Consider the following 11,413-nt stretch of genomic DNA (forward strand, 5'->3'; position numbering starts at 1 on the left):
AAAGGGTGAAGGTATTTGGTTCTTGTTCAAATGGCAGCAGTAAATGGCAGCAGTGAAGGCTTGTACCTCCCCTATTAACGACGATAATTATTTTTATTATATTTATTTTATTCTCCTTGCATTATCTGGATCAACTCCTTACATCATGCTCTTCTAAGGCAGAATTTTAGCTTTCGACTCTGGACACTAACGATCACGAACTTAGAAGAAATCAACCAAAGAAGACTGCTGAATGTCACGCTAGTTCGTCCATGAATGTTCATGAGATTTTCTTGGCAACTATTTTTCTTAAAAATTATACAGGTCTAACACACCGCCATGTCAATCGAGTGGAATTTCTGCAAATTTATTGAATGAAATTTCATAAGAAAAGAGTTGGTTCAGCACGGCTAATCGTTTACACTACACATTATTCGAGCCGGGTTAGATTTTCAGGAACGTGTACCATTTTTATCCGTGCTCAGACTACCTCGCAAAAGTCCCAGCACGGGTAAAATTTTGGTTCGGCACAGGTGAGGCAAAGTCGTTTACATGACAAAATTTATCTGTGTCAAACTATTTTTTTCGGTACGCGTACCATTTTTATCCGAGCCGTGCCACAAATTTTCTGTCGTGTAAATGGGCCTTCCGTTTTAAATTTTAAAATAAGGGTCTCGGCATCTCGGCGAATCTGGGATTTTACCACTCTACATCCCTACTTGAGATGTGTTTCATCACATTTCCAAACACCTTGCAGTTGATCAAAAACACTCTGCTGCACATCCTATTTTAAACTCTCTTCTTGGCGTTTGGAAATGCAATGAAAAACACTCTGATGAGTTCCACATGTTTGATTGCAGAAAAACATATTATGACAGTATATCAAGAATAAGACCTGTATATTTGACCTAGAATCCTTCCTATTTAAGGTATTGTCATTCCTATCAAATGTAAGAGCAGTGTGATTTTTTAAGGGTTTACACTTTTAAATGTAGTGAAAACACAAACCTTGTGATATTTTTACTTTCCATGTTTCTATACAATTTGCAACTGTCAGCATCTTGGGTCCAAGTGATAGTGTTCCATGACATATTATACAGAATTTAGCTAAGCCTTAGAAAAGTGGAGCTCTCCTGTTATTTACTTTGCCTAATATTTAAATTTGAATTTACTGACCATGCCGCAAGCCCTGATGATCATGAAAAATCAAATGCATGGTTCTCCTATTTCTTTACCGGAAGCACAATTCTCCTATTTCTATGGTTATGGGGCTCTGCTCTGCGGCCCTTCAAGCCGCTGGCCTGGCAAGCTCCGCTAAAAGAAAGTGTGATAAAACAACAACAACAAAACAAAACAAAATGAAATAAAGATTACCAGAACTTGAACTTGACTTCCCAAGGTTCTCATTTCATTTTGTAATTGCTCGTGGTCTCGCTTTCTAGTAACTACTGCATCACCAAGCGCACCAAGTTGCTCCTTTAACAATTCAATGTGTCCCACATTTTGCTGAAACTATGAAATATGTACAACTATGTGTTTACAACTGATTTTGAAACAATTTAAAATAAATTTAATTACAAATAAAAGAATGCATTAAAAGACAATTAGAGAATAAAATATTACCCTTTGTTCCAAATCTTTAACTTTAGTACAAAGTAATGCATATTGCTGCTTTAACCCTTCAATGTTACTGTTTTCCATACTTTGCTGCAAAGATGAAAATCATTTGAAGTGTGTAATCTTATGAGTTTACAATGTAAAGTATACAAGGTATGTTAACTATTGAAGATAATAATTAAAAATTATTCACCGAAGTGGAGGTGAATAGTGGTGGATATTCCCGGCGAGGTAAATATCAACCAAGTTTACCGACACTGAGGTGAATAATTGTTTAAGTATACAGCTATTTCGAGAAACGTTGTCGGAAAAAAGCACATATAACAACAAAATAAGTGCAATTTTCAGGTTTTCTTTCTTTTCAGACATGTAGAAACAAGGTACGTTTAGACCCTCTGAAGTTCAGAAGAATTTTTCCTCACTCAAAGACATGCGACAGTAAAAGTAAAGCTACAGATATAGGCCTCCTGAGAAGAAAAACAAATTCTCCTCCTCTAGGCCAATATGCAAAATTCCAGGGAATACCCAGACCACCTTTCGGTCTTGTCACGTGCACTTTGATGGGGTTTTTTTCCGACAACCTTTCTCGAAATAGCTGTATACCACACAATTAATTGCAAGTTGAATAACTAGCAGACCAAAACATCACTTTTGGTAAACAAAGTGATGCGCAACGCTAAGGCAGTTTGTTTTTTCTTCAGCTGCTCAGAGGTGAATAGTACTTTGCTAATCACCTCCAAGTTAACCAATCAGCACGCGCGTAAAGCACTATTCACTTGTGTGGTATATACTAATAATTATAAAATAAATGTCAATTTAAAGGTAATTTTACAGTCACGCCAGTGTAATAATAGTCAATGGAACATGACCCTCTTTCTACTGGATTTCCCAGTAGTGAATATGGTAGCTGAAAGAGTGCTTTAATTATTGGGAAATTAAACTTCAAGCAAATCAACCATTTCAACCTGCTTAGTTGAGGATGCCAGATCAAACCAACCAAGCGATTTTTCCTAGCAGAACATAGCCAAACAAACTAATCTAACACGACCTTACTCGATTTTTCATTTCCAAGTACTTTGTCCGTTCTTGATGAACTCAAAATTGTGTTTTAATGAGTTAAATAGCCATAAACAGCAAGTGCTTTTATGCATCAGTTTCCGTTATGGGATGTGTCAAATAGATCTAAAACAAGAATATTACTTTTTTACACATACCTGGCGCATCAAATTTTGATGTGATCCAGGCCATGACTGCTCACTATTTGACCTTGGTAGAGTAGGATCCTGACATCTGCTGTTACCACTCATCAATGGATTTTGCATTGTACTTTCCTATTCATTAAAAAGAGATGGAGCTAGGAACACAGAGTTAAGCCAAAATGGGAGCAGGAGCAGCTGATCAATGTTTTTTACAAGATTGGGTTAAATAAGAATTTTGAAGTGCTAGTAGCTACTACAATATTAAAAAGTACTCTTTATGAGAAGAAAAATGTTGTTTACTGTTTTCCAATATCTCTTTTCTTTCCAGATATATTCAAGTTTTTAAGGACGGTGCCTCCTATTGCTACTGTGCACTTGTTCTGCGCATCACGCAATGCATCGATCACACTGGGCGTGCGCGCTTTTGATTAACTTGCTCGCTCAAAATGACAAATTCAACTACACGACCAAGCGCGCGACTAAAAACCAAGAAAGATTTCTCTGTGACGAAATCCAGTTTATGGACATATACTAAGCCAGGAACAACGAAAAGCAACATATCAGTAACCATTGACCGCTAACCACTGAAAATGGCTCACATTAACAGTTAAAAACAAATCGCTGAGCGCTAAAACGTAACCCGCAAACTACTAATTAACTACAAATGGCGTAATGCACGCACAAGCAGCAAATATTCAACTCCCTAGGGAGGGGATAGGAAAAATGTAACATAGATGGCAAAAGCGATTCCATAGAACCTGAAATCAACTGTTATAACTTTAAAAACACGTGGTGACCCCTTCTTTTTATTTTATAAAATGTAAGTGGTAAGTGTATAGAGCACATGTTTAATTTTTCATTAAGGTGATTCCACGGTATTGCATCGCGCATTCTTTCTGCGCATAAGTTTTCGCGAAATTTAGCGTGCGCGCACAAAACACTACGAGATTCCCTTCAGGCTAGCTCGGTAAGGAAATAAATGGTCATTTTCTCTTAAACGAGCACGGTGACCCCCATTTTTTAATGCATTAATTTAAATGTCATACTGTTGTCTACAATATATCGTGATTTAAAAAAAAGTTTAAAATTCTACATTGAGATATTTTAATTTTAATGCCGTAAAAAAATATGTTTTTAGGTAGTGCCGTCGGCGTGCGCACAAAGCAAAATCTTAAATTTTTTTCATTATCTTAATTCCTGTACAATAAAAATAGTTTTTAAATATCAGATCAAAGTCTTTTTTGTTGAACTAAACTTATTCTTTGATGCAAAAATGTTTTTTTTTCTGGAAACAATAGCGATCCCCATTCGGATTACTAGGGTTCCTAATATATATCTTGCGGGTCGTATATTTGCTCTAATGCCCATCCATTTCAGACAAAAACTAGCGCGGTGACCCCCATTTTTTATTTCATTTTTTTAATGCTCATAACATAATAATTGTAACCTGGACCAAGTTTCAGAAAATTTTTAATACTCCTTCTATTTCAGTGGAATCACCTTAAGTGAAAAAAAATTTAGGCCGATTTTCTGGCCGTGCAAGTTAGAGCTGCTAGAGTCAAAAATGGCTCATGACAAACGCAATTATTTTGTTAATAAAAACGTGGATCGGGCAGTTCCGAAGACATTATTTGTAAGTTATTTTAATTTTGTTCACGAAAAACCAATTTCAAATGGAATTTGCAAGGAAATTGTATTTAATTTTACTTTATTTTAAAATGACATGTCAGCACTTTTTTCCAGATTTCAAACCTAATTATCTCGAAAATTTGCGTGGCTACCCCCAATTTGCCTTTTTGAATTTTAGTTGCCCTTGGTAACATCTACATTTCTTGCATGGTCATTGGCCGGGCAAAAATACCTTATCTCGAAAATTTGCGTGGCTACCCCCAATTTGCTTTTTGGATTTTAATAGCCCTTGGATACATCTACATTTCTTGCATAGTCATCGGCCGGGCAAAAATACCTCGTTATTAGTAGGCACCGTCCTTAAAATAAGCAAATTAGCAAATGAAAGCAATGACATCACAGACTCAACCAAATTCTGATCAAATATGAAGAAAGATATCTCAGCCAATTGGTATCGGTTATGATTCTTTGCAGTAACACTCTGCTAGTTGTGTTTCACAATATATGATCTTAACAATTTCAATGGTAATGATGGCAACCTACTAGCTTCCAGATCCTGTGATATGCTGAAGGCTTATCTGGCCAATTCTAGCATTCCTTTTTGATCTTTGCTAATGATGCTTGTAAACACAGATAATTAAAAGCTGACAGAACTACTAAATTTACAAACATATTGACACCCAATTAATGTACCTGCAGCTGGTGAAAGTAAAGTGGCTTCAGAGCTGTGCTCTAAGGGTGCCCGGGTGCCTCAGACGACTAACTTTTGTCTTTGGGCGACCAGATAATCTTATTTCTTTCATATAAGCTTTATGCTGGGCACCCTGGATATCATAGTTTGGAACCTTTGGGCTCCTTGTAATTTTTCTTAGAGCACAGCCTTGGGCTTCTTGTCAAGATTAGCAAGAAATTTCCTCGTAGTGAGTGATTTAACAAGCCAAGTGAGCCTCACCAGAAGTATTGTTTCGTTCAGTTTAAAAGTTGTAAATTTTTATTTCCCTAAAAACATTATTATTATATTCATGTAAATGACAAAAGTATTGCACTTTCAATTAAGTTAATCTTGACCAGTTCAACAAAATTAAGCATCTCAATCTACCTTTGCAGCTGCAGTCTTTCCTTTCTGATGGTAATCCTTGAAATGCTTCTATATTATGAGGTTAAAGAGGCAATTAAATGTAGTTTCGTGGATCATAAATTATTTTAATTAACTTTAAATCATCAATTGACACCTCAAAAAAAAAAAAAAAAAAAAAAAAAAAATCAATTGACACCTCTACCCACCGAGTGCCTCTGGGATTCATGCAAATGTCTCGCTGGTTATGAGACTTTGGTGATGTCTGAATGTTCTTTAATGAATGCACACAAAAATTGTTTTGTCTGTAGAACTACGAGCAGTCCCTATTTTTTCGCAAAGTCCTTATTTTTTCACAGAGTCTGATTTTTTTGCAGAGTCCGTCAAGCATTCGCCTAAAAAATAAATGACCGCGCGAAAAATGGGGATGAGGGGGGCGTGACCACGCAAAAATGGGGAAATCCCCATTTTTCGCGCGGTCATTTATTTTTTAGGAGAATGCTTGATGGACTCTGCGAAAAAATAGCGACTGCTCGTAGTCTATTTTGTCTGTGAGGCTTGAGATCTTCTTGTTTTTGGTACAAAAAGATTGATTTCTTTCCTTTTTTTGAATCATTGCTGATCATGTGGTGAAGGAGTTTGAAACCACAATTTCCATAAAGATTTTGGCAAGTTTGCTTTAATTTGCTTGTTAGTATTCATAATTGGTGTGATGTAGTTTGAGGGGATGTTTTGGGAAGTTTGCATTCAGGATCTTCTTAACAGCAAAATATTGGTCTTTTGTGTGCAGATTGAAGAACATTCAGACATCACCAAGGTCTTAGAACCAGCTTAAGACATTTGTGTGAATCCCAGAGGCACTCGTTCTTGTGGAATATTATCACAGGGCAAGCACAACAGATCCTGTAAGCTTTGTTTATTGCTTCAAGAAAGCCAGACCTAAATAAACAGCTACTAGCACATCCCCCGATGAAAGGGTACATCTTTTAACCTCCTCCCACCTGGATTCCCTAAAGCATAAGACGCACCCATCGCACCCTGGACTTCTAAAGCAAACGACCCCCTCCATTAATTTTTTGGAAGCTAATTTGATTCACTGCCTAGATTTAAAACCAATTTAAACCCGTGTAAAAAACCAACCGGGATCTTGGCGGGATCTTGCCGGGATCCCGGCGGGGATCCCGGCGGGACGGGACCGGGAATCTTGGCGGGATTATGGCCGCCGGGATCCCGCCTCCCGGCAGGAATCCCGGCAGGATTCCTGCCGGGAATAAAAATCCCGGCGGCCATAATCCCGGCAGGATCCCGGCGGGATGCCGGCCGGGATTCCTGGCGGGAAACGAATTCCCGGCGGCCATAATCCCGCCAAGATTCCCGGCGAATTATCTTGCCGAGAATCTCGCCAAGATCTTGGCCTGAAGAGAATTTCCCCGCTGCCAAAATCTTGACAAGATTCATGGCAAGGATCCCGGCAAGAATTTTGGTTACCGACAATTTCTTTTCTCGAAGAGATTCGTGGCAGGAATTCTGGCATTTATTTACAGCGTAGATCAGATACTGACAAACTAATTAAAACCATAGTAAACATATCTTGGCGTTTCGCATACCGGCAAAACAAACACACTGGTTCTGTATCAAAACAACATCATTTATTTACAGAAGCTTACAGAAAAAGATGGCCACAGTTTTGCTACCAAGCACATATATTTCTCAATGGTTGCACAAGTCGGAGAGAGCGAGCTTTAGTTCACAAGCAAATAAGCGAATATTCTTCTGTAAAATGTTTTGAACGAGACAACAAATACATAAAGGCAACTAACCTTTACCTTGTGCTCAAGCGAAGGAAGGTGCAATGATGTGAACTACCAAACGAGCGAACTATCTTTCGATCATCTGCGAACAAACCGCCGAAGACGAAGGAGCATTCTTTCCCGAAGCTTTTTAAATAACAATACAATATTTAAGCATAAGTTTACGTCTCAAGCATCAACAGGTACAACTTCGCATTAAATGGCCCGTACTCAAAATGTCTATCTCCTTCCACTGTTCGAAGTTCAACAAGTCCATTGACGAATCCCACAAGATGGCAACCTGTCGCTCGAATTAACAGCAAATTCCAGCAGTTTCCACAGAGGAGCTCTTCCCTGAAGTAAGGTCGATTCTAAACTCAAGTTCATAACAAAAGCAGCCAAAAAACACATTTTTCCAGCCCTGGTTGTAAAGAGCAAACACAGAAACACTCCATCCTGCAACTGAAAATTTCTCTTCCCGAGGGTGGCGTGTACAATGTCCCACGTGACCTAAGGCAGCCAATCGAAACGCTCAGTTCACGACACCTTGCGGGAAAAGGCGGGAATATTCTTCGCTATCTGGGTGGTCTTCGGGAAGGTAAATAAGCTCTTAAAATATAAATCTCTTTCATATCCTCTTCGGAGCCACAATTAAAATAGCATCTAGATGTTTTTTCAAGGCAAAAAGCGCAATTACAGCGGATTCCCGAGTGTATTTGCAATTGGAAGAAAAAGGCCGACAGAAATTTGCCACTGGCTTTTGTCATTGGATTACTCAAAGGTATTAATTAAGGTTCCTCAAAGGTAAGAAAAGAAAGAAAGAGTTAAAAAAACTTGAAAAACAGACCGCGGATCAATAAAAATTCTTATCTTTTAATTTATCTTCACTTATTATCACGCGCCTCTTTGTCGCGCCAGTTCGTCTAGACTGATAAACTGTGTCCTCCTGGGAATTACCTCCGCGGCTCACCGTCACGTATTATATTTTTTTTCGACATTTTAAAAATCAAACTGGTTTAATTACTACCGTCATTAGTACTTTAAGTTTATTACATCAATACACGCCATGACTTGCATTCCGACCACAGCATAATACTATTTGTGAGAATTTAAGAGAATTTCAAAGCATCGACTTTTCCCGGTGAGAACTGAGAAGTGAGTTGAATCTCGCCGGGAACGCTACCGAGATTTATTCACGCTGTGAAAAATTTGCCGTGTTTTTTTTTTCTTGCCGGGATCTTGGCGAGAATAGAATTCCCGGTAAGATTCTTGCCGGGATCCGTGGCGGGAAATTCTACCCAGGCAGGATCCTGGCGGGAAGTCTGTTTTCTTGGCGGGATCCCGGTCTCGGCAAGATTCTTGGCGGGATCCCGACGTGCCGGGAATTTTTTCCCGGTCGGGATCCCGGCGGGATATCGTCATCTTGGCGGGATCTCGGCGGGATCTTGACGGGATCCCGGTTCGTGGCGGGATCCCGGTGTCTTTTTTACACGGGAAAAGCTTAACACTCGCAAGTGGAATTACAATTAGAAAATATAAATAATGCTTTCTAAATATGCATAATATCAAATGAGAAATTACACTGTACCTCCAACTGTCTGACTTCTCCATACCATGGACACTGTTGTCCGGATCGATTATAACAATTAAATGGACAGAGGATTGGAAGGGACTTCACTTGTTCCTCTGACTGTACATCTGGTTCTGTCTATAAAAAGTTAAATAAATTAATATCGAATGCATGGTAAGTACTATTACTATTATTATTATTAAACTGGGTAAGGTATTATTATGGCAACTAGGTCAACTACCGGTAGTAATAATCAAGTGTTCAACCCAAGATGTACCAGTATATTAATACCAGGAAAAAGGAAATCATACATGTACAGGCAGTGCAGAAAAGACTGAGATCATCAGTATATAGTAACTGTTGTAACCTTGTTCCTCCCTGACCATACAGGGGGGGGGGGCACTTTAAACTTGCTTGATTTCATGAAGAAACATCAAAGTCAGCCAAAAAACTTTGTCTTCAATTTAACAATTTTAACACTTAATTATAAGTTTCTAGCCAGGATGAATAAGTCATGGACATGTTAAACACATTTTTTAAAGGTCATAACTGATTGCATACAATGTGAATAAACAATCTGTTAATTATAAGTTAATAAAAAATTAATGTAAAGAGACAAAGGATTTCTCACTTTCTTTTCCATTTTAATGTGCATACAACCCTCTATTATTATTTATGAGTATTTTATTCTGCAATCTACGATGTGATGCCTTCTTAATTTGAGTTCACTTCCGCCACTAGCCTTAATATTATATGGCATGAACATGCATTTGCAACCTTGATCTATTCTGAACATTTGCCTAGCTTTGATCTGACCAACAGACCCGGGCTCTCTTCTTTTTCACAAATATCACAAATAACAGCCTTTTATCTTCAAATTAGCAAACAAATATGCAGTGCGCACGTGAGTGACTGCTTCCCCTCACCTTATTGCATGTGTGTACACATGATTACAAGCAGGTAATTTACAGTTGATTGCATCTACCTGCTTTCAAATTACGTCAAACGTCAGCGTTTCAGGTGTCAAACTTTGGAGTTTAGCAGACCGTAACGGCAACTTTCGTACCGAAAGTTCAACACATTCCGGTTTCGAAATGGCGGAAAGATTAGATAAAGAGACTTCTTCTGGGAAGTTATGCTGATCTGTGTCGATATGCATACACAGGTTCACTTGAATCATTTCTAGTGTAAAGTTTCGCCTGTACTCAGTGTTTATGGTGAGTATTTTGAGTGCAAAAGTTTGCGTTACGGTCTGCTAATTAAACTTCAAAGTTTGACACCTGAAACGCAGACGTTTGACGTCATTTGAAAACATGTTTTTAGCCTGTACGTTCACAGGTAGATGCAATCAACGGTAAGTCACAACATGTATGTGTTCCATGATAATTTCAAGGGTACAGGTACTTTGAGAGGGAATCAGTCATCATTATAGGAAACAACAGCACAGAATGTTTGTAAACATGTTCACAAACTATAGCCAGTCATAGCTTAGCTTAGCGAAAGTGATTTAATGAGCAATAACTTATAAACGTTTTACCATTTGGAATATAAAGGCTACAATGTTTTTATAGAAAATGTGCTTCTGAAATTTATGATGAATTTATTTCGTCCATTGAAGGCTAATAATTGAAGCCTGCATTTCTCCACATTTTGATGTGAATGAACATTTAAGATTAGGGTCAGGAAAAACCGAGCAAAATCTTGATGTAATGGCAAAAGTTGAAAAATTGGTTTCTTGCATTTTTTTCATTTTATTGTTTGTCCATACTGTACATACAGCTATTAGGTAGAAAAGAAACTTGATATACATTGTCTCTGCCACAGGTCCTTTTATAATCAAGAAAAATGAGAAAATCAAAACTTGCCAAACTGAAAACAAGGGATTTGGAAGGTGAAATGCATTAGTTAGTTTTATCCCAAAATAATTTAGTTGTGATAATTTTTTACAAAAAAAGTCTCAAATGATCACTGGGACCTGAATGTTTCATTACATTTGCCTAAAGGTGTTAATTTACAGAGTACTGGTTTGATTTTATTAGCTGATGTACCTCTTGTAAAAGGAATTTTTGTCCATCCTCAGGGCAAACAGCTACTGATGAACTGCTACAAAATAAGAAACAGTGAACAAGTAAACAAGATTAGTGACGATGATAATGTTTTCAATGCTGATTTATTCAGTTTACCCATTGTCATCTACAAATTAAGAGAAATGACGCGTTGTTAATGACTTAAAAGCTAACAGTTATCCTGAGAGATTCATCAAGTCAGCTGGCGAATCAAACAGAACAAACACGCAACCAAGAACCCAGGAGAATCGGAAGGCATATGCGTCCATTCCATATGTGAAAGGAGTGTCAGAGCACGTTCAACGGATTTTGAGCCACAAAAACATCAAAACAGATTTTAAACCAGTACGAACATTAGGAAATGTCTTCAAAAAGCCCAAAGACCAGCCGAATAAAGAGCAGTTGAAAGGCATCATATACAAAGTAACTTGTAGGACATGTCCATTTGCATATGTTGGGGAAAGCAAAAAGAAACTGGAAATCTTGGG

The 11,413-nt window shown here is 38.0% G+C and overlaps 1 protein-coding gene across 1 annotated transcript in view; it reads right to left on the reverse strand.

Moving 5' to 3' along the window:
• Window positions 1–631: 631 nt before the first annotated feature.
• Window positions 632–11,413, reverse strand: part of LOC144630399 (uncharacterized) — a 13,300-nt gene continuing 2,518 nt past the window's right edge. The window contains exons 2-7 of the mRNA XM_078488766.1: window positions 10,908–10,962; window positions 8,878–8,997; window positions 5,524–5,571; window positions 2,811–2,927; window positions 1,603–1,686; window positions 632–1,491 (exon numbers count right to left, since the gene is read on the reverse strand). Of these exons, the coding sequence (XP_078344892.1) occupies window positions 1,294–1,491; window positions 1,603–1,686; window positions 2,811–2,927; window positions 5,524–5,571; window positions 8,878–8,997; window positions 10,908–10,962 (622 nt within the window). The 3' untranslated portion in view covers window positions 632–1,293. The remainder of the gene's footprint in view (window positions 1,492–1,602; window positions 1,687–2,810; window positions 2,928–5,523; window positions 5,572–8,877; window positions 8,998–10,907; window positions 10,963–11,413) is intronic.

The sequence above is a fragment of the Oculina patagonica genome, chromosome 11 (genome assembly GCF_052425735.1).
Source record: "Oculina patagonica isolate OP01 chromosome 11, crgOcupat, whole genome shotgun sequence".
Classification (NCBI taxonomy): Eukaryota; Metazoa; Cnidaria; class Anthozoa; order Scleractinia; family Oculinidae; genus Oculina; species Oculina patagonica.